At 45.5% G+C, this 24268-nt stretch overlaps 1 protein-coding gene across 2 annotated transcripts in view; it reads right to left on the reverse strand.

Moving 5' to 3' along the window:
• The window catches only part of LOC147107700 (NXPE family member 3-like), a 50755-nt gene extending 27445 nt beyond the window's left edge, over positions 1 to 23310 (reverse strand). For both annotated transcript variants that reach the window (XM_086006927.1, XM_086006926.1), the window contains exons 1-4: positions 23178 to 23310; positions 13246 to 13423; positions 11500 to 12287; positions 573 to 646 (exon numbers count right to left, since the gene is read on the reverse strand). In XM_086006927.1, coding sequence (XP_085863053.1) covers positions 573 to 646; positions 11500 to 12287; positions 13246 to 13362 — 979 coding nt within the window. In that variant the 5' untranslated portion in view covers positions 13363 to 13423; positions 23178 to 23310. The remainder of the gene's footprint in view (positions 1 to 572; positions 647 to 11499; positions 12288 to 13245; positions 13424 to 23177) is intronic.
• Positions 23311 to 24268: the final 958 nt, after the last annotated feature.

A 24268-nucleotide genomic window follows, 5' to 3' on the forward strand; every position in this document is an offset into this window, starting at 1 on the left:
CTCCCCCTCCCCTTCCTCCCCTCCCCCTCCCCTTCCCCCTCCCCTTCCCCTTCCTCCCCCTCCTCTTCCCCCTCCCCTCCCCTTCCCCTCCCCTCCCCTCCCCCTCCCTCCCCTCCCTCCTCCCCCTCCCCCCTCCCCCCCTTTCCCCACCACCCCTACCCCCCAGTCGCGCTCTCTCTTCCCCCCAGTCGCTCTCTCTTCCCCCAGTCGCTCTCTCTCTTCCCCCCAGTCGCGCTCTCTCTCTTCCCCCCCCAGTCGCTCTCTCTCTCTTCCAACAACAACATGCCCTCGAAAAAGTCTCGGCACCGCCGGGCACTCCAGCTAGTTAATCATATGTGAATTCACAAAAACAATACAATTTTGTTGGATAATTCCCACTTGCTCTAAAAAATTTTGTACCCCAAAAGTTGACCAAATTCAGTAAGTTAGGGCATTAAACTACACTTTATTTGAAAAAGCTGCACATTCCTGAGTATTTACAGCAAAGAATTTATCCACCATTCTGATTTCTCATACTCCTTCTCATATACCAAACCTTTAGTTTTCTAGTCACGAATTTACAGCTGTCTTACCTGCGCGAGGTGAAGGTTCTACGGTTATATAACCTGTGCCATTGGGTAATATGGGCTTCTTGATGTTGACTCCACTGAAAGTATAAACACATCATAGATTAAGTCATTGTATCAATGTAAAAAGTGAATACATACAGGAGATAGCCCAAAATGAATTTCAGCTATACCATTCCTCAAACCTAGTATCATGGAACCTTATAGCACAGAATGAGGCCATTCAGTCCATCATGCCTCTGCCAGCACTTTGAAAGAGCTATCCGATTAATCCCACTCCCCTGCTCTTAACCTATAGCCCCGCAATTTTCTCCCCTACAACTATTTATCCAGTTGCCTTTTGAAAGTTACTATTCAATCTGCTTCCACCACGCTTTCAGGCAGTGCATTCCAGATCATAACTCACTATGTAAAAAACATTTCTCCTCAGCTCACCTCCAGCTCTTTTGCCAATTATCTTAAATCTGTGTCCTCTGGTTACCGACACTTCAGCCAGTGGAAAGAGTTCCTCCTTATTTACTCTATCAAAATCCTTCATGCTTTTGAACACCTCTATTAAATCTCCCCTTAACCTTCTCTGCCCTAAGGAGAACAATCCCAACTTCTTTAGTCTTTCCTGGTCACTGAAGTGTCTCATCCCTGGTACCATTCTAGTAAATCTCCTCTGTACCCTCTCTGAGGCAGTGATACAATTCCTAAAGTGTGGTGCCCAGAATTGGACACAATGAGGGAAAAATTTGTGACCGCCATGAGAGTTGCCAGTGTCACCGCGGTCTCAGGTTAACGGCAAACTGAAACTGGATGAAGCGCCACCAGAGAAAATTCGCGATGGGGGCTAAAAATTTTTAGCCCAGCACTAACTTATCATGTAACACCCTCCTGGTGGCGTTAGTGCAGGCAAGGGAGTCGAAGTTCCCGTCCAGGAGTGGCGTTCCAGCTTCCAACAGCCTCTGGAAGTGAGGCAATAGAGTTCGCTAGGCATTGTGGGAAGTTAAAGGGGCAATGCATTAAAAGGGCAATGCATTAAAAGGGCAATGCCTTCTGAACTAATAAAAGTAAAAATGAAGTGAAAAAATGCAATTTTCAGCCCTTACTGCCTTAAAAAAATTAACATTAAAAAGAAGTCCCAACTGGGAGTCTTCAGCTCTTAACGCAGAATTCCCTTCCGAACCTCAAGAAATGGAAAAAGTGCTTCAGCACTAAAACAAATGGCTCAGCAAGCCAGGGAAGAGGCACCCATGGTCTCACACACAGCACATCAGCTTTGTGCAGGGGGTCAACTCTACAAGAGAGTTCTTCTACCCACAGTGGCCAGGAGGCCCTCCAGAAAGAAGGATGTGGGACAAAGTCCCGCATGGGAGACTGGTCAAGAAGGTAAGAGCCCATGGTATCCAGGGAAATTTGGCACATTGGATCCAAAATTGGCTTAGTGGCAGGAGGCAGAGGATGATGGTCGAAGGTTGTTTTTGTGACTGGAAGCCTGTGTCCAGTGGTGTACTGCAGGGATCGGTGCTGGGTCCTTTGCTGTTTGTAGTGTACATTAATGATTTAGATATGAATGTAGGAGGTATGATCAGTAAGTTCGCAGGTGACACGAAAATTGGTAGAGTGGTAAATAGCGAGGAGGGAAGCCTCAGGCTACAGAACGATATAGACGGGTTGGTCCGATGGGCAGAACAGTGGCAAATGGAATCTAACCCTGAAAAGTGTGAGGTGTTGCATTTTGGGAGGACTAACAAGGCAAGGGAATACACAATGAATGGTAGGACCCTAGGAAGGACAGAGGATCAGAGGGACCTTGGTGTGCATGTACATAGATCCTTGAAGGCAGCAGGACAAGGTGGTTAAGAAAGCATATGGGATACTTGCCTTCATTAGCCGAGGCATAGAATATAAGAGCAGGGAGGTTATGATGGAGCTGTACAAAATGCTAGTTAGGCCACAGCTGGAATACTGTGTGCAGTTCTGGTCGCCACACTATAGGAAGGATGTGATTGCATTGGAGAGGGTGCAGAGGAGATTCACCAGGGTGTTACCTGGGCTGGAGCGTTTCAGCTATGAAGAGAGACTGGACAGGCTGGGGTTGTTTTTCTTAGAGCAGAGAAGGCTGAGGGGGGACCTGATTGAGGTGTACAAAATTATGAGAGGCATAGATAGGGTAGATAGAAAAGAACTTTTCCCCTTAGTAGAGGGGTCAATAACCAGGGGGCATAGTTTCAAGGTGAGGGGCAGGAGGTTTAGAGGGGGTTTTGAGGAAAAACTTTTTCACCCAGAGGGTGGTTGGAATCTGGAACTCACTGCCTGAAAGGGTGGTAGAGGCAGGAACCCTCACAACATTCAAGAAGCATTTAGATGAGCACTTGAAACGCCATAGCATACAAGGCTATGGACCAAGTGCTGGAAAATGGGATTAGAATAGATAGGGCTTGATGGCCAGTGCAGACACGATGGGCCGAAGGGCCTCTTTCTGTGCTGTATATATGACTATGATTCTTAAAGGGAAGGTGCATTGTGGCTGGATCAGGTGCTGGTAGTCACTCTGGAAATGAATCTGTCCTGGGAAACAATGAAGAATGGCACAATATCGGAGAGAGCAGGCTCCACGGTCCAGAACCAGGGGTCATAGTCCAAGGATAAGGGGTAGGACATTTAGGACTGAAATGAGGAGGAATTTCTTCACCCAGAGAGTGGTGAACCTGTGGAATTCTCTGCCACAGAGGGCGGTGGAGGCCAGTTCATTAAATATATTCAAGAAAGAGTTGGATATATTTCTTAAGGCTAAAGGGATCAAGGGTTATGGGGAGAAGGCAGGGACAGGGTACTAAATTTCAATGATCAGCCATGATCTCATTGAATGGCGGAGCAGGCTCGAAGGGCCGAATGGCCTACTCCTGCTCCTATCTTCTATGTTTCTATGTTTCTATGTTTTACTGGAGGCCTTGGTGGAGGAAGTGTAAAGCAGGAAAGATGTCCTGTACCCAAAGGGGGTCAGAAGACCCCTTCAGACACATGCTCAAAAGGCAAAGTGAGCAGATAGATGTGGAGGTCAATGTCAGGAGTCAAACCCCAAGGATCTGGATGCAGTGCTACAAGAAGATCAATGACCTCACATGAGTGGTCACGGTCAGTGAATGCATCTTCAAATGTCATATCCTACCAACTGTACCACTGCTCAATTCACCACACCCCTATCACTCACTTACCAACAATCTCTATCAATCAGAACTCATACCTGACATTCATAGCTTCACTTCACCCTCACACACTTAGCACTGCTGCAAGCCTCACACCCACATCTCACAGTTTGCACAAACTGCTGGCTATTCAACCATGACAGGTACATCACCCAAACAGATGGTATGACACTTACTGACACACTTCCCTCTCTTGCAGTACAAGGTGGCGCACAACTGGAGGCTACAGGAGCTAACCAGCGGAGGACAGGTGCGCCCCCCGTGGAAGAGACGGTGCTCGCCATTATGGGAGCGGCCAGTGGCAGGGCTGAAACCATCGAAGATAAAACTATCCCCCTCATCCTACAATCTCTTCTGACTTACAAGCTGCAGATGGTGTAAGCATGCACTGCTTACTTTGCCCCCCTCCCCTCACCACAACCTTACCCTTGTGCCTTTCTCCTTTCAGATGCCCAAGAAGTGTAACCTGGCCAGGCAGTGGAGGAACTGCAAGAAGGCAGTGGTGATGAAGACACACTGTCACTCGATTTCACACTCGCAGCCACCAGCTCAGATACTGACACTGCGCATAATTTAAAGGATAGCATAGAGGCGGGATCTGCATGTGCTGAGACACTGGGCATGAGTGGCCTGCAGCCAGAGCAGGGGGCAAGGATAGTGTAGGTGCCAGCTCGGTGGAGGGTAAGGTCGCAAACGAGTTCTTGTGCAGAAGGCTCAGATGAGGACTTCGGTGGGGCAAGCTACAAAAAAAAGGCTGATGGGTATGCACAATGACATACTTGGTGCATTGGGAACCCTCATTGGGAAGCCTGCATGCGATGTCAAGTAACATGGAGGAATCCGGCACCAACTTGGCACAGGGCTTTGCGCAGAGCTTGGAGCCCATCCTTTCCAGCATGGAAGTGGTGGCCAACTCCATTAGCACACTTGTGGACCCAGCCATGCTGCAGCATCTGATGGCTGATGTCTCAGCTTCCACTGCAGCACAAGCAGAAGCCACCCAATGTCTGAGTGCTGCAGATGAAGCTCAGACTGCTCGCATGCAAGCTCAGCTTGCTTCCATGCATGCCCAGACTGTTGCCATCGTGGCTGTGGACTACAGTGTTCAAAGAGGCTTGCAGGGTGTCACAGCAGTCCAGCAATTTGTCCTCCAACATATTACTAGGATTGCTGAAGCGCCGCCCTGGGGGAGTGGCAGTGGCTCCATGGAGCACGAATCTGCTGTCCTCTCTCAGGATGACAGCATTCGTCCTCTGATCACTGCCACTCCGCCAGTGCCTTTGCTGTCGCCTGTCAGCCAGCCAGCCCAGACTGCTGCCGCCTGTGCTGAGATGGTGCAGTCCGCAGCCGGGCCTTCTAGACCCAGAGCTGCTCGAGGTCGTCCTCCAAGACCACCTGCACTCTCCCCCACTGAAAGTCAGCAGCCTTCCACCAGCCATGCTGCAGCCACTGGGGTAGCACTGTGTAGGGGCACTAGGACAGGCAAAGGCACATGGAAGACAGGCACTAAAGGTGATTAGTTTACGTTTTTATGCAATATGACATGACTCCATGTGGTGGCTTTTATTTTTGCATTGTGGTCTAGTGGATGCTGTGATGGTCAGTGTCAGAGGGAAGGTAATGTGTGGGACTGTTGGTGAATGGGGAATTTGGGTTGCGGTTACTAGTATCTCAATCAAATTACTTTTTCTTGGACAGTCAGCAGAAAGGGGCTGTCTAGGTTGCCTTCTTCCTTCCTTTTCCTCTTCCTCTTCTTCCTCCTCCTCCTCACGCTCCTGATCCTCAGCTACTCGCCGTATAGCTGGTGGCAAGGGCTATCCCTTCATGATGGCGAAGTTGTGCTGCTTGCAGCAAACCACCATGAATCTTGACACTAGCTCTGCGAGTACTGCAGGGCACCTCCAAAGCGGTCCAAGCAGTGGAAGTGCTGTTTCAGCTTGCCAATGATCTGCTCTATCACATTTTGCGCGGCATCATGGCTTTCATTGTATGCATGCTACGCATGTGTGCGTGGGTTGCGCACCGGAGACATGAGCCATGTTGTCAGCCCTTGTCGCCCAGTAGCCACCCTTTGGTTTGCCATGGTGGCTCAAGTGCAGATGGCACAGCCGACTGCCGCAGAATGAAGGCATCATGATATCCTACTGCCAGGGTCCCGGGCATTGACCTGCATGATTCACTGCCTATGGTCACACACCAGCTGGACGTTCAGGGAGTGGAATCCCTTTCGGTTCTGCTATATGGCAGAGTTGACATGCGGTGCCCACAAAGCAATGTGTGTGTGCAGTCAATAGCACCCTGCACCATGGAGAAGCCTGCAATCCTGGCAAAGCCGTGTGCTCGCTCTGCCTGCTGGTCTTTGGCAAGAGAGAATTAAATGTAGCCAGCTCTCTTTGAACAGAGAGCCTCAGTGACTTCCCTTATGCAACAGTGGACGGCAAACTGCGAGATGTTGCAAATATCTCCAGCTCCAGCCTGGAAGGATCCAGTTGCATAAAAGTTCATCGCCACGGTCCCCTTCACACCACTGACAATGTGGTCCTTGCCCTGCTCTGAGGTTGCAGTTGTGGCTGCAGTAGGTGCAGATTTCAGTGAGGACGTCCTTACTGAAGCACAAACAGTTCACACATTGTTCCTCACGGAGGTTCAAGTAGGAGAATTGCTCCCTGAACGGATATGGCCTCCTGCTGAGAGCCCATCTCCCTTCCTCCTCCTCCCTCTTCTAGCAGCTTGTCCTGCTCTGCGTGGCCTCTGCTCATTCTTCCCATCATGCTGTGTTCCAAGGGGAATGCCTACTAGTGCACCCATGTCTGGCAGTAAACGGTTTGTGCAGAAGCTTTGAAGTCAGGAAAAAGTCCTTCAGTACCTGCCACACCACTCGCTGTAGACTTTAGCAACTTGAAAGAACTATGGCAAGCACCAAAGACTTGTAGAATCGTAGCGACAGCCAGAAGAAATCAACCAGCAACTAACCTGCAATTACTTGATGATCCCTTTAAATAGCGCTGGTGGGGTTGTCCCTCCTGCTGCTTAATGCATGTTCAGCCATGCAGGGTTAAGGGAGGGCATTGGCTGGAGCGTTGAGCTGCAAAATGGCGCCGCTGGTGTCAAATCAGCATTGCTCGCTGATTGATGTCATGAACTGCTTGCTCTGTATACTTCCGGCAGAGGTTAGCTGGGTGCGCACTAATGTTCTTACTAACATGGCATCTGGCGTGATTCATGGCAGAAGTGTGCGTGCGTGCGCACATTGGATGCCATTTTGTTACACAAATGGCACTCATAGCGCCCAAACAATGGGCGCTACCAATCCCAATTTCATGCCCTGTTACTTTTAAGTCACTGCTCCTGCGCATGCTCAATTTTTTTGTGTTATTATTGGTGCTCTGAAATTCACCCCACAATATAAAACAGGACAGATTTGAGAGCACCAGGTGCTTCAGCATATTGCATTACTACCTCTACTAGATGACAGCGATAAACTTCTCAAAATCAGCTCAAAGTCTATGATATCATTGGAAGTTCATTGGAAATGTCCTGTAATATATCTCCGGTCTCCTCATTCTCAATGAACTCTCTCAATTACATGAAGCCTTCCTCCTGATCGCTATCAAATGATTCTTTTAGAAAGTGCAGGTGCATCAGATATCAGATAAGGACAGAATCAGGCTCAACTATGATGCCCTCATTGCTGAGTATCCTTCTAAGTTCAGACATTAACAATTGGAACTTTCCAAGGTAGCGGAAGGCTGTGAGACCGTTCATCAGTTGTGAGTTGCTGCCTTCAACAGGAGGAATTTCTTTTGAAAATACTTTCTGATAGAACCAGAGGGTACAAAAGGAATCATTTTGCAAATCTAACAAGAATTATAAGACATTTATTGTAACCCAATAGCTTTTGTAACTACCATATCAACTTGCCTTGCCACCTTTCAGGATTTGTGTATATGGACAATGAAGTCTCTCAGCTCTTCTATACTTTTCAGAATCATGTCATTTGTAGTGTCCTGTCTTTCCACATTAGTCCTCCGAAAGTGCATCACTTCATACTTCTCTGCATTGAACTCCATCTGCCATGCTTCTCTCCATTTCACCAGCCTGTCTATGTCATCCTGAAGTCTACAACTATCCTCATCACTGTCTACTACGTTACCAAGTTTCGTATCAGCTGCAAAATGTTATAATGCTGCTCCCTACATCTGAGTCTCGGTTGTTTACAAAATTTGAAAAGAGTAATGGACCCAAAACTGACCCATGGGGAACACCACCTCTCAATCTGAAAAACATCCACCCTCAGCTTCCTGTCACTGAGCCAATTCTGGATCCGCATGGCTGACCCTTTCTCCCGCTTTCAGAATTCTCGTTCTACCTGGACCACTCCCTCTGGCCTCTTAACCTCTTTAGATCTTTTCATTGCAAACTGCCGGTGTGACATCAGCCGTCTCCATTTCTCTGCTCCCCTCACTCACTCCAACCTACCTCCCTCTGAACTTGCAGCACTCCATTCTCTCAGATCCAACCCCAACATTGTCATTAAACCTGTTGACAAGGGTGGTGCTGTTGTTGTTTGGCGAACCGACCTCTACCTAGCGGAAGCTGTACGCCAACTCTCCGACACCTCCTCCTACCGCCGCCTGGACCATGACCCCATTACCGAACATCAAGCCACCATTTCCAAGACTGCCACTGACCTCATCTCCTCTGGAGATCTTCCCCCCATGGCCGCCAACCTCATAGTTCCACAACTCTGCACAGCCCGTTTCTACCTCCTTCCCAAGATCCATAAACAGGATTACCCTGGTAGACCCATCGTTTCAGCCTGTTCTTGCCCCACGGAACTTATCTCTTCCTATCTTGATTCTATTTTTTCTCCTCTTGTCCAGTCTCTTCCCACCTACATCCGCGGCTCTTCCGATGCCCTCCGCCACTTTAACAGTTTCCAGTTTCCTGGCCCCAACCACCTCCTTTTCACTATGGACGTACAATCCCTCCACACTGCCATCCCCCACCAGGATGGCCTGAGGGCGCTCTGCTTCTTCCTTGAACAGAGGCCCAAACAGTCCCCATCCACCACCACACTCCTCCGCTTGGCTGAACTTGTTCTCACATTGAACAACTTCTCCTTTGACTCCACTCACTTCCTCCAAATCAAAGGTGTTACTATGGGAACCTGCATGGATCCTAGCTATGCCTGCCTTTTCATGTGATATGTGGAACATTCTTTGTTCCAGTTCTACTCAGGTCTCCTCCGTCACCTCTTTTTCCAGTACATTGATAACTATATCGGTGCCGTTTCCTGCTCTCGCCCTGAACTAGAAAATTTCATTCACTTTGCTTCCAATTTCCTCCTTTCCCTCACCTTCACATGGTCCATCTCCGACTCTTCCCTTCCCTTCCTCGATGTCTCCATCTCTGGGGATAGATTATTGACAAACATTCACTACAGGCCCACTGACTCCCACAGCTACCTGGACTACACTTCCTCCCACCCCACTTCCTGTAAGGACTCTATTCCATTCTCCCAGTTTCTCCATCTCCGCCGCATCTGTTCCGACGATGCCACCTTCCACACCAGTGCTTCCGACATGTCTTCCTTTTTCCTCAACCAAGGATTCCCCTCTACAGTGGTTGACACGGCCCTTGACCGTGTCCGTTCTATCTCCCGCATTTCAGCCCTCACCCCTGCCCCTCCCTCCCAGAACCACGATAGAGTTCCTCTTGTCCTCACCTTTCACCCCATCAGCCTTCACATTCAACGGATCATCCTTCGCCATTTCCACCACCTCCAGTGTGATCCCACCACCAAATACATCTTCCCCTCACCTCCCCTTTCAGCATTCCGAAGGGACCGCTCCCTCCGCGATACCCTGGTCCACTCCTCTATCACCCCCAACACCCCTTCCTCTTCGCCCGGCACCTTCCTGTGCAAGCGCAGGAGATGCAACACATGCCCTTATACCTCCCCACTTCCCACTGTCCAGGGCCCCAAACACCCCTTCCAGGTGAAACAGCGATTTACTTGTACTTCTTGCAATTTAGTACACTGTATTTGCTGCTCACGATGCGGTCTCCTCTACATTGGGGAGACCAAAGGCAGATTGGGTGACCGCTTTGCAGAACACTTCCATTCAGTCCATAAGTGGGTACCCCAAGCTTCTGGTCGCCTGTCACTTTAATTCACTGCTCCACTCCCACTCAGACCTCACCATCCTCTGCCTCTTACATTGTTCCACTGAAGCTCAGCGTAAGCTCGAGGAACAGCACCTCATCTTTCGATTAGGCACTTTACAGCCTTCTGGACTCAACATAGAGTTCAACAATTTCAGATCATAACCTCGGCCCCTATCATATATATATATTTTTTCCACACTTTTTGTTTGTGTCTTATTTTCTTCTCTCCTACACGGCAGCTGTCTTTCATTCTGCCAGCGCAATTTACACTTCATCTAGAGCCATCATTTGTTTCTTAACCTGACCCAATACCATCTCCTTTTGCCTTGAATATCTCTTAATGTCTCTTAACCTCTCCTGCCTTCTATCCTATCACAGACCTTCCCTTTTGTTCTTTCATCCCCTCCCCCATTTCCCAGCCTCTTCACTTGCTTAAAAATCTGTTCCATTTCCTGCTTTTTTCCAGTTCTGATGAAAGGTCATCGACCTGAAACGTTAATTCTGTTTCTCTCTTCACAGATGCTGCCTGACCTGCTGAGAATCTCCAGCATTTTCTGTTTTTATTCCGGATCCATATTGTCATTTAGGGCAGCACGGTGGCATAGTGGTTAGCACTGTTGCCTCACAACGCCAGGGACCCGGGTTCAAATCCGGCCTCGGGTGACTGTCTGTCTGGAGTTTGCACATTCTCCCCGTGTTTGCGTGGGTTTTCTCCGGGTGCTCCGGTTTCCTCCCACAGTCCAAAGATGTGCGGGTTAGGTTGATTGGCCATAATAAAAAAAAATTGGCCCCTAGTGTTAGGGGGGATTAAATACGTGGGGTTACAGGGTTATGGGGATAGGGCTTGGGTGGGATGGCTGTTGGTGTAGGGACCGGGTGCTAGGATTTGGATGATCAGCCATGATCTCATTGAATGGCGGAGCAGGCTCGAAGGGCCGAATGGCCTACTCCTGCTACTATCTTCTATGTTTCTATGTCACTTTCTCTTTAATTCCATGGGCTTCCATCTTCTTAACAAACCTCCTGTGTGTGCACTTTGTCGAATGCCTTCTGAAAGTCCATATATACAACATCTACTGAATAACCTTGATCAACATTCTATATTAACTCATCAACAAATTCAATCAAGTTAGTCAGACACGATACACTACCCATGATAGAAAATTATTAAATATTCCATTTATTATTTTCTTGACTTTTAACTCTTTCCTCTGTACCACATGCCACTCCCAGTCTGAGAAGTGGCTCAGTTCTATGGCCTCTGCCAATACTGCACTTGGGACAACCCTTAGAGGTCTATGAGAGTGGTCTACATTGAATTGGCCTTCAATTTTCCATCCTACACTGTGATGAAACACCTGAAATTTCTTAAATTAATGAGGGCTCCAAATATATGCACAAAAAGGATTTAAATATTGTCGTGCTCTGGGAGATATTTCATGTTCAAGTTTTTAATTGACATTCCAGTTTTGGGAAGTCTGGTTCTAGACCTCATACATATATTACAACCTGGTGCAGAATGAGAGATGGAAAATCAAAATATGAATAAAAGAATGTAAGTGACATACCTTTGGAAATAACGACTCTCTTCTCCAATTAAGAGGCCTTTCTCATATCCTCCTTTAGCATGGTTGATACGAGCAGTGCAGGGAAGGTTTTTTGGTTTGTAACAGAACCAGGGCTCCCCAGTCCTGACATCAGTAAAGTTACAGAATGGTTTAGTTTTAGGCAAACAAAGATTACACACAGTGGTCTCTGAAATGCCCCCATATTTGAAGGCACTTGTTAAATACACTCTATCTGGTCGTTCCTCACGTAGCCTTTCAAGTACTTGGATCCCTTCACTGGGATGAACCAAGGAAACAGACACTTCAACTTTCCCTGGCCAAGATAAATTAAAATTTAGATAGTAAAATCCATTTTGGTTATCTACAACTGTTCCTGCTGAACCGGCTTTTAAAGCTGGGGTGTGGATCCGGCCTTGGAGATAGTCACCCCCATATTGCTTTGGGTTTCCTTCAAAATCATTCATATGCAGCATCACTTGTAACTGATCTCCAACATAGAAAGTCTTTCCAGAATTTAAAATAACAAAGCGAGTGTGTGATGGGTCGCTGCTTTTCACAAAGGGCACAGCAGGTTTGGGTGGTTTTGGCCATTCAATCATTTTCATAAGGAATGTCCCCTCTGACCTTTCTTCAGGGGTGAAGCTGTGATTCTGGTAGCCACACTGCACCAATTTGTGTGTCCAAGGGGTCTTCCTTGTTTCCTCTTGCTGCCTCATTGCGTGATAAAACTTTGGAGTTGCATATCTCCTCCATTTGGACTCTGATCCAGAAATTGAATGTTTATCATACTATGAAAAGGAACATTTTTAATGAATATGTTTTCTATTGCCAACACACATCCTCCTCCAGTCAAAAAAGAAGTTAGGAAATTTAGTTCAGATCACAGACTTCTTTAGGATTGCTATTTCATGATTAAAGGGTTTTATACTTAATTGAAACAGTCTGTATTTAGTATTCTATATTTTCAGACTGTATACAATAAGTCTGTAAAAAGACTGACCATGGACTCCCAGACAGCTCAGTGAGCTTATCCAGCTAGTGTCCTGAAGCTTTTCAGACCAGGAAAGTTCCAGGTTTAATCTCCAGTGTGTGCCAGGTTAACCTCAGCACTCCTGAGTTAGTGAGGGAAAGCATATATAAGCAGTCAGTGCTCCCACTCCTGATCACTATCCAATGACTCTTGCTGGAAGAGCATGTGTAGCATAGGTTGAGTACAAGGTTGGGCTGCACAATGCTGCCCTCCTACAGGTCAGGCAGCCTGCGAACACTCATTGTCAAGACTAAACAACGATAAGTACTTGGTCAAAGTGCTGGAAAGCACCGGCTTGTCACCCATGGAACTGTATCCCAGCAGGATTAGTTTTAATACTCCCTTCATAATCTTGACAGCTTTAATTAGTTCAGTTCACATTACATGAGCCCCCTTAACAATTTAAAATCAGAAACAACACGTACAATTCAGAAGGTTCAAACTTGGATAATGTTACCCCATTAAAATTGGGTCACTTGCTATTTGAGTTCATCACTAAAGAACACCAGGGGCAATGAATTGAAACTGGCACTTCTTACAGATGCTTCAGCACTCAGCAGGAAGACACAAATTCCACAAGAGACAAACCATCACATTTTTAAACACTGCTACATTGAACCTTGGTCAACATGATGGTTTACTCTAAACATACTGGTTATACCACGCTACACACCTTTATATTGCCCAAAACATGCTGGTTATACAACTCTACACACCTTTATATTGCCCAAGTTTAGAATCAGCAGCAATAGTGTTATCAGTACCAACAATGTGAAAAGTGACCGGGGTATGGAGAAGGGAAGAGCAGTTTTTTTTGTGGCTTGTTCATCCATACTGGAAGGTCACTGTGCACTAGTGCATAATCAGTCTGTTTAGCACTTCTGCTTTGTAAATCTGCAACAACAAAAAGACACTAAATAAACTTATGATCAAGAAACCACAGGGACCTGAGAGTTTCCATTTGATCAACCTGAAGGAAGCCTCAGACTATAATTTTCCAAAATCTTCTAGAAAGTAAAATAGTGCCAGAGGACTGAAGGATGGCAAATGTGGCATCCCTCTAAACAAAAAGGAGACGGGCATAAGCCAGGTAATTATAGGTCAGTCGGTCTTACTTCAGCTGTTGGTAAACTAAAAACCTATATCACTAAGCACTTGGAGAAACACGAGTTAACAGGGCCAGTCAGCACCGATTTGACCAAGCTGATATTTCTTCAACAGATTCTAACAGAGCGCATACATAAAAAAAAAACATGCTATTGATGTGGTTTATACAATTTACAGAAATCATTAGAAAAGATGCCGCATAAGAGACTGAGAGAAAGATAAAGGGATATGGGCTGAAGGGAACTTGGCCAGATGCACAGAGAGATGGTTGGAGGTCAGAAAGCAAAGGCTAGGAGTAAAAATAATTTTCTCAGACTGAGATGATGTGGGAAGTGGCATTCCACAAGGGGCTTTTTTGGGGCTTTATGGCATTAAACAAGGGAGGTAAGACCAAGTACACTATTTAGTTCACATTGGGTATGAGGTGGGGTGGGCATGTTTTTCAGCTAACGGGAATGGTAGCATAGTGATAATGTCACTGGGCTAATAATCCAGAGGCATGGACTAATGATCCACAGACGTGAGTTCAAATTGCACCATGGCAGCTGGTGAATTTAAATTCAGTTAATTAAATAAATCTGGAATAAAAAGCTAGTATCAGTAATGGTAACCATGAAACTATCGGATTGTTGTAAAATCCCATCTGGTTCACTAATGTCCTTTAAGGAAAATATAGGAGCAGGAGTAGGCCATTCGGCCCCTCGAGCCTGTTCCGCCATTCAATGTGATCATGGCTGATCATCCAAATTCAATACCCGGTCCCTGCTTTCTCCCCATATCCCTTTAGCCTTAAGAAATATATCCAACTCCTTCTTGAATATATTTAATGTATTGGCCTCTACTGCCTTCTGTGGTAGAGAATTCTACAGGTTCACCACTCTCTGGGTGAAGAAATTCCTCCTCATTTCTGTCCTAAATGGCCTACCCCTTATCCTTAGACTGTGACCCCTGGTTCTGGACTCCCCGACCATCGGGAACATCCTTCCTGCATCTAGTCTGTCCAGTCCTGTCAGCATTTTATAAGTTTCAATGAGATCCCCTCTCATTCTTCTAAACTCCAGCGAGTACAAGCCCAATCGACCCAATCTCTCCTCATACGTCATTCCTGCCATCCCAGGTATCAGCCTGGTGAATCTTCACTGAACTCCTTCCATGGCAAGAACATCCTTCCTCAGATAAGGCGACCAACACTGCACACAATACTCAAGATGTGGTCTCACCAAGGCCCTGTATAACTGCAGCAAGACATCCTTGTTCCTGTACTCAAACCCTCTCGCTACGAAGGCCAAAATACCATTTGCCTTCTTAACCGCCTGCTGCACCTGCATGCTTACCTTCAGCGACTGGTGCACAAGGACACCCAGGTCTCGTTGCACTTCCCCTTCGCCCAATCTATTGCCATTCAGATAATAATCTGCCTTCCTGTTTTTGCCACCAAAGTGGATAACCTCACATTTATCCACGTTATATTGCATCTGCCATGCTTTTGCCCAATCAGCCAACCTGTCCAAATCATCCTGGAGTTTCTCGGCATCCTCCTCACAGCACACATGCCCACCCAGCTTTGTGTCGTCTGCAAATTTGGAGATATTACATCTAGTTCCCTTGTCTAGATCATTAATATATATTGTGAATAGCTGGGGTCCAAGGACCGATCCCTGCAGTACCCCACTAGTCACTGCCTGCCACTCGGAAAAAGACCCGTTTATTCCAACTCTTTGCTTTCTGTCTGCCAACCAGTTCTCTATCCAAGTCAATACCTTGCCCCCAATCCCATGTGCCTTAACTTTACACGCTAATCTCTTATGCGGGACCTTATCGAAAGCCTTCTGAAAGTCCAAATACACATCCACTGGTTCTCCCTTATCTATTTTACCAGTTACATCCTCAAAAATTTCCAGTAGATTAGTCAAGCACGATTTACCTTTTGGACATCCATGTTGACTTTGTCCGATCCTGTCACTGTTTTCCAAGTGCTCTGCTATTACATCTTTTATAATGGACACTAGCATTTTCCCCACTACCGATGTCAGGCTTACCGGTCTGTAATTCCCCGTTTTCTCTCTACCACCTTTTTTGAATAGTGGGGTAACATTAGCTACCCTCCAATCCATGGGTACTGTTCCAGATTCCATTGAATGTTGGAAAATGATCAGCAATGCATCTACTATTTCTAGGGCCACTTCCTTAAGTACCGTAGGATGTAGATTATCAGGCCCTGGGGATTTATCGACCTTCAATCCCATCAATTTCCCTAACATCATTTCCCTACAAATATTGATTTCTTTCAGTTCCTCCCTTTCATCAGACCCTATGTTCCCCGACATCTCTGGGAGGTTATTTGTGTCCTCCTTTGTGAAGACTGAACCAAAATATGTATTTAGTTGGTCTGCCATTTCTTTGTTCCCCATTATAAATTCCCCTGATTCTGACTGCAAGGGACCTACGCTTGACTTCACCAATCTTTTTCTCTTCACATATCTATAAAAGCTTTTACAGTCAGTTTTTATGTTCCCTGCAAGCTTACTCTCATATTCTATTTTCCCTTTCTTAATTAATCCCTTTGTCCTCCTTTGTTGAATCCTAAACTGCTCCGAATCTTCAGGTTTACTGCTTTTTCTGGCCAATTTATATGTCCTCTCCTTGGATCTTATGCTATCCCTAATTTCCCTTGTTAGCCACGGTTGAGTCACCTTTTTTATTTTATTTTTATGCCAAACTGGGATGAACAAATTCTGTAGTTCATCCATGCGGTCTTTGAATGTTTGCCATTGCCTATCCACCATCAGCCCTTTGAGTGACATTCCCCAATCAATCCTACCCAACTCGCACCTCAGACCATCGTAGTTTCCTTTATTTAAATTTAGGACCCTAGTCTCTGAGTCGACCACTTCATTCTCCATCTTAATGAAGAATTCGATCATATTATGATCGCTCCGACCCAAGGGGCCTCGTACAACAAGATTGCTAATTAATCCTTTCTCGTTACATAATACCCAGTCTAAGATGGCCTGATCTCTGGTTGGTTCCTCGACATATTGGTCCAGGAAACCATCCCGTAAACACTCCAGGAATTCCTCCTCCACAGTATTGTTACTAATTTGGTTAGCCCAATCTATATGTAGATTAAAGTCACCCATGATGACTGCTGTGCCCTTATTGCACGCTTCTCTAATTTCCCTTTTAATGCCATCCCCAGCCTCCGCATTACTATTTGGAGGTCTATATACCACTCCCACTAACGTTTCTGCCCCTTGGTATTTCTCAGTTCTACCCATACAGATTCCACATCATTAGAGCTAATATCCTTCCTTACAATTGTGTTAATCCCTTCTTTAACCAGCAATGCTACCCCACCTCCCTTTCCTTTTTGCCTATCTTTCCTGAATATCGAATACCCCTGGATGTTGAGTTCCCAGCCTTGGCCACCCTGGAGCCATGTTTCCGTAATCCCAATCAAATCATATTCGTTTACCTCTATTTGCGCAGCTAATTCATCCACCTTATTACGAATGCTCCTCGCATTAAGACACAAGGCCTTCAGGCTTGTTTTTTTAACGCTCTTAGACCTATTAGGATTATTATTTACTGTGGCCATGTTTGATTTAAACCCTTGATTTCTCTGACTGTCACTTTTGTTTATCTCCTTCCTATCTTTTGCTTTTATCCTTGTTTCCCTTTCCTCTGTCCCCCTGCTCAGGTTCCCAACCCCCTGCCATTTTAGTTGAAACCCTCCCCCAGAGCACTAGCAAACACTCCCCCTAGGACATCGGTCCCGGCCCTGCCCAGTTGCAAACCGTCTGGTTTGAACTGGTCCCACCTCCCCCAGAACCGGTTCCAATGTCCCAGGAATTTGAATCTCTCCACCTTGCACCATTCCTCTAGCCACGTATTCATCTGAAATATCCTTCTATTTCTCCTCTGACTGGCACGTGGCACTGGTAGCAATCCTGAGATTACTACCTTTGAGGTCCTATTTTTTAATTTACCTCCTAACTCCCTATATTCAGCTTTTAGGACCTCATCCCGCTTTTTACCTATATCGTTGGTACCTATATGCACCACGACAACTGGCTGTTCACCCTCCCCTTCCAAGATGTTCTGCAGCCGCTCTGAGACACCCTTGACCCTTGCACCAGGGAGGCAACACACCATCCTGGAGTCTCGTTTGCGGCCGCAGAAACGCCTATCTATTCCCCTTACAATAGAATCCCCTATTACTATAGCTCTACCCCTTTTTTTCCTCCCGTCCTGTGCAACAGAGCCACCCCTGGTGCCAGGAAGTTGGCTGCTGCTGCCTTCTTCTGATAAGCCATCCCCCCCAACAGTACTCAAAGTGGTGTATCTGTTTGAGAGGGGGATGTCCACAGGGGACCCCTGCACTACCTGCCTGTGCCTAGTACTCTGTCTGTTGGTCACCCATTCCCTTTCTGCCTGTCCAACCTTTGCCTGCGGTGTGACCAACTGATCAAACGTGATATCCACAATGTCCTCAGTCTTGCGAATGGTCCAGTATGTATCCAATCACAGCTCCAGCACCGCAATGCGGTCTGCCAGTAACTGCAGCTGGATACACTTCCTGCACACATAGTTGTCAGGGACACAGGAAGTGTCCCTGAGTTCCCACATAGCACAGGAGGAGCATACCACGGCACCAGGCTGTCCTGCCATGACTTACCCTTTAATTAATTGCAATTAAATTAAATCAAATCAATCCCACCAATTACACTACAGTTAAATGGTATACTTAAGGGCCCTGGTTTATAGACAGTCCCCGCTACACCACAGAGACTTTAGAAACTATAAACCACAGAGTCAATCTGCCGTCCTTACCTGCTCTGGCCTATATGTGACTCCAGACCCACAGCAATGTGGTTGACTCTTAACTGTCCTCTGAAATGGTCTAGCAAGTCACTCAGTTGTAACTAACCGCTATGAAACAAAATAATAAGAATGAAACCGGACGGACCACCCGGTACCGGCTCGGACAAGACAACTGCACGCCCAGCCCAGTCAACCCTGCAAAGTCCTCCTCACCAACATCTGGGACTTGTGCCAAAATTGGGAGAGCTGTCCCACAACTAGACAAGCAACAGCCTGACATAGTCATACTCACAGAATCATACCTTTCAGTCAATGTCCCGAACTCCTCCATCACCATGCCTGGGTATGTCCTGTCCCAACGGCAGGACAGACCAGAGGTGGCGGCACAGTGGTCGGGAGGGAGTGGCCCTGGAAGTCCTCAACATTGACTCTGGACCCCATGAAGTCTCATGGCTTCAGGTCAAGCATGGGCAAGGAAACCTGCTGCTGATTACCACCTTCTGCCCTCCCTCAGCTGATGAATCAGTACTCCTCCATGCTGAACACCACTTGGAAGAAGCACTGAGGGTAGCAAAGACACAGAATGTACCCTGGGTGGGGAAACTTCAATGGGAGAATTTTGCGACAATCATTACTTCACAGGAGGAGGGGGAGGCAATTTCTTTTAAAATAAAACACAGAAATTAAAGAAACGTGTCTCTTTAAAATTAGGTTTTCATTTCTCTACAAATGTGAATCTATACTGACATTTTCTTTTAAATCGTAATCTAACTAGCTGATACATTTCTATGATTTTTTTTAATGTACAGAAATTTTGGATGTACATCAGTGCAAAACCAGTAGTATAATTCAATTTATCAATCTGGCTGTGCATTAAAGGTAAGAGGTGTGAGACCATTTCCAGGAAGTAAACTCTAAATGCTGGGGATTCATACTAGCTGCACTGAAACAGCAAACAAACTTGTTCAAAACTAGCTCATGCAAAGCTAAATTTGTAACATTAATGTTAATTAATATGTAGGATAGGGTGTATTTGTATGATTTAGTAAAACATTTTTGTATAACTATAATATGTGAAATCGTATGTTAAAAGCCTGTATAAAATGGCGAATGGCTGAGAGAAAAGCAGGATGGGAAATTATGCCAACCTGACTGAAACTCGCTCTGTTTTCAATTACTGAAGTAATGGAATGGAATACTAAGTTTATGGGAACTATCAGAAATGTGGTATTCAGTAATGTGATAGCAAAGAGATAAGACTTGGAGAAGAGAGAGAGAAATGGAAGGCACCCCTCAGTGATACCACTATAAAATGGACGGATTGTTTAGACAACATCTTGGGAAATGGTCTTTGGAAAGAGAACATCTAAAGATAAAAAGCACTTTGATATGCACAAAGCTAGACCGAGTGGGATCAACAAGGTCATAAAACATGTACTAGTTGTCAGATAGCTGGTTGTAGTCACGTAGGCAAAAGAAAGAAAAGTGCACAAAGATACAGATTTTGAACACTGAAGGCAGCGCGAACCAGAGTTGAAGGAGCTTCAGTCGACAGAACACAGCAAGAAACCAGAGAAGCGAGCTTCAGTCAACAGAACACAGCAAGAGGATAAAGAGACCGTGCCACAGTCACTCGGAAGGAACGCCGGGGCTCGAACGAACAGACTGTGACTATCTCCTTGTTAAGTATTACTTCTTTGTACTGGATGTTTAATGCTTAATAAACCTGTTTTACTGATACACAATATTCCTGGACCCAGAGTGGTTTGTGTAGTCATGGACACATTATTATAAGAGCTTTTGGAAGCTACAAATACATACCATATAATGGATAACTGACAGTGTTACAAGACAGCAATTCAAATTAAGTAAAGATATCACACACTACAAGAGTAAAACCTCCATTTGGCACTTCCTATTTTCTTGCTTCCCGAGTTGCCTCCCTCCCATTCCCCTTGCAACTAGGAACTAATCACATGGGAAAACAGGATACAAGCCAACCTCCTATCACTGCATGTCACAAGGCACTGGTACAATGCTGCACTGTACCACTGGACCACCTGTTAAAAAGATGAGTTACACAGTACAACCTGAATGAGTTTATTACATCCATACTAGGGTTTATTTCTAGAGGTATAGAATTCAAAAGTAGGGAAGTTATGCTAAACCTGTATCGAACCTTGATTAGACCACACTTAGAGTACTGCATACAGTTTTGGTCGCCGTATTATAAAAAGGATATGTAGTGTATTTGGATTTCCAGAAGGCATTCGATAAGGTGCCACATAAAAGGTTATTGCACAAGATAAGAGCTCATGGGGTTGGGGGTAATATATTAGCATGGATAGAGGATTGGCTAACTAACAGGAAACAGAGAGTCAGGATAAATGGGTCATATTCAGGTTGGCAAACTGTAACTAGTGGAGCGCCACATTTGTTTGCAATCTACTGTATATTAATGACTTGGATGAAGGGACCGAGTGTAATGTAACCAAATTTGCTGGTGACACAAAGATAGGTGGGAAAGCAAGTTGTGAAGAGGACAAAACGAATCTGCAAAGGAATAGAGATAAGTTAAGTGAGTGGGCAAAAATTTGGCAGAGGGAGTATAATGTGGGAAAATGTGAGGTTATCCACTTTGGTAGGAAAAATAAAAATGCTAATTATTATTTAAATGGAGAGAGACTACAAAATGCTCTGGTGCAGAGGTTTCTGGGGGTCCTTGTACATGAAACACAAAACGTTAGCATGCAGGTACAGCAAGTAATTAGGAAGGCAAATGGAATGTTGGCCTTTATTGCAAGGGGGGTGGAGTATAAAAATAGGGAAGTCTTATTACAACTGTACAGGATGTTGGTGAGACCACACCTGGAGTACTGCGTACAGTTTTGGTCTCCTTATTTAAGGAGGGATATACTTGCATTGGAGGCAGTACAGAGAAGTTTCACTAGGTTAATTCCTGAGATGAAGGGGTTGTCTTATGAAGAAAGGTTGAGCAGGTTGGGCCTATACTCATTGGAGTTTAGAAGAATGAGAGGTGATCTTATTGAAACATATAAGGTTCTGAGGGGGCTTGACAGGGTAGGTGCAGAGAGGATGTGTCCCCTCGTGGGGAATCTAGAACTAGGGGGCATAGTTTCAGAATAAGGGGTTGCCCATTTAAAACGGAGATGAGGAGGAATTTCTGCTCTCAGAGGGTTGTGAATCTTTGGAATTCTCTACCCCAGAGAGCTGTGGAGGCTGGGTCAGTGAATATATTTAAAGTGGAGATTGACAGATTTTTGAACGATAAAGGAGTCAAGGGTTATGGGGAGCGGGCAGGAAAGTGGAGTTGAGGCCAAGATCAGATCAGCCATGATCTTATCGAATGGCGGAGCAGGCTCAAGGGGCCGAATGGCCTACTCCTGCTCTTATTTCTTATGTTCTTATGTTCTTATGTTCTAGGCTCTGGAGAGGGTGCAGAGAAGATTTACAAGGATGATACCAGAAATGCGAGGGTACACATACCAGGAAAGGATGAATAGGCTGGGTCTCTTTTCTCTTGAAAAAAGAAGGCTGAGGGGTGACCTAATAGAGGTCTTTAAAATTGTGAAAAATTTTGATAGAGTGGATACAGAGAGAGTGTTTCCACTTGTGGGGAAGAGCAAAACTGGAGGCCATCAATATAAGATAGTGACCAAGAAATCAAATAGGGAATTCAGAAGAAACGTCTTTACCCAAATAGTGGTGAGAATGTGGAACTCACTACCAGGTGGAATGATTGAAGCTAATAGAATAGATGCATTTAAGGGAAGGCTAGACAATCATATGAGGGAGAAGGGAAGAGAGGGTTATGCTGATAGATTTAGATGAGGAAAGACTGGAGGAGGCTCCTGTAGAGCATAAATGCCGGCATGGACTGGTTGGGCTGAAAGGATAGGATATATGGCACAGAAACAGGCCTATGTAATATAATAATCAGAACACTGCAACGTTAACAAGGAGTTCTCACGCTAAAAGCATATTTTGCATATAACTGAGATTGTTCATTTTTGGGCATAACTATAGTTTTCTATTAAAAACAACGAATAATCATGTTACATTTTACCTGCCTGGCCTCTTGTTCCTCTCCTGTATTTTCAAATCCCTGAACCCTAGGAGGCCTGTGAAAGATTCCCAGAGGATCCCCGAGCTCCTCAAATTTCCACCTGTCATCAGATTTCTTTACTTACTCGCAAATTATTCATATAGTTGTACTCTAATAAAACGTTTTCCACAATATTTCCTTTGAGAATGACCATGTCTCTCAGAAGCTAGGGCAAGAGCTGTTTCAATACTTGCAGGTGATCCCAGCAATTGTGTTAATATTGGCAGAAAAGCCCCAGACAGAAACGTTTGAAAACCACTACTTTATGAGACCACGATGCTCGCGGAACTGCATCACTTACCAGGAAGTTGTAGTTTATTTTAAAAACAAAAGAAACAAAAAGTTCGGGCTGTCTTAGAACTTTAATAGTTAATGGTTGAAGTCAAACTTTCAGAAGTCGATGTTTAATCTGCCCAGTGATTTAAACATTGTCTTAAAGGTACTAAATAATATTCAGATCAAGCGTCTCTTCGTCCATCGATTGACTCTCGAAAGCTCATACTGACATTTTTGGGCAGTTTGTTTTCGACCACATCCGAATTTAAGTGATCTTCATCGGATATATGTCGTATATAGTAATTAAAACTTTACCTTTTTAGCGTAGAAACCGGAACAACGTGTCCCCGGCAGTGTTGAAGTACCTGTAATTTACAATAATTTCCCTTTCATCGTTGTCCAGGACCGGTTCAATTCTAACAATATCTGCTGGAAACCAGACCCTTTGATCAACGTTATATTTGTAGCTCCTCCCTGCCCTTCTCATGTTACGCCCGAAAAATGAAAAACTCCTCCCTGCCTCTGAGTTTCAGCCTCTTTCCCAATCGTTTGACATAGAAACATAGAGCAGGAGTAGGCCATTCGGCCCTTCGAGCCTGCTCCACCATTCAACGAGATCATGGCTGATCATCGAAACCCTAGCACCCGGTCCCTACACCGACAGCCATCCCACCCAAGCCCTATCCCCGTAACCCCGCGTATTTAATCCCCCCTAACACTAAGGGCCAATTTTTTATCATGCCAATAACCCGCACATCTTTGGACTGTGGGAGGAAACCGGAGCACCCGGAGGAAACCCACGCAAACACGGGGAGAATGTGCAAACTCCACACAGACAGTCACCCGAGGCCGGATTTGAACCCGGGTCCCTGGCGCTGTGAGACAACAGTGCTAACCACTATGCCACCGTGCTGCCCAGTGGTGTCATACATGCCCTTACTACACCCATGGGCTGAAAGAAACCTGTGTTCAGTGATTCAATGATTTTAGAACTGATTTCAGTTTTTTTTTTAAAAACGACCAGATTGTCCAATTCAACAGTTATTTAATTTGGCAATTGGGTAATTATGAAAATGAAAGAGTTCAGCAAATCTTATTTTGTTGCTGTTGACACCATGGACCGTGAATAGAGGAAGAAGTGAACCTGCCCGATGTTCGCTCCATTCATTTTAATGGACGGACAATTGGGCAAGCTGGGCAATCGGCCACAGCATCTCACCCAGAAATCACACGGACAGGGTTCCAACCTTCTCCCCCCCAGAACGCAAAACCAGAAAATTGTCCAAAATATACATCCACTCACATTTGTAAGTTGATAGAAGCTTGCTAATTACAACAACAACTTGCATTTATACAGCACCTTTAATGTAACAAAACTAACAAGGAAAGGCGATATATTTCCAAAT

The sequence above is a fragment of the Somniosus microcephalus genome, chromosome 14 (genome assembly GCF_052327205.1).
Source record: "Somniosus microcephalus isolate GS21.2 chromosome 14, FLI_Smic_1.0, whole genome shotgun sequence".
Classification (NCBI taxonomy): Eukaryota; Metazoa; Chordata; class Chondrichthyes; order Squaliformes; family Somniosidae; genus Somniosus; species Somniosus microcephalus.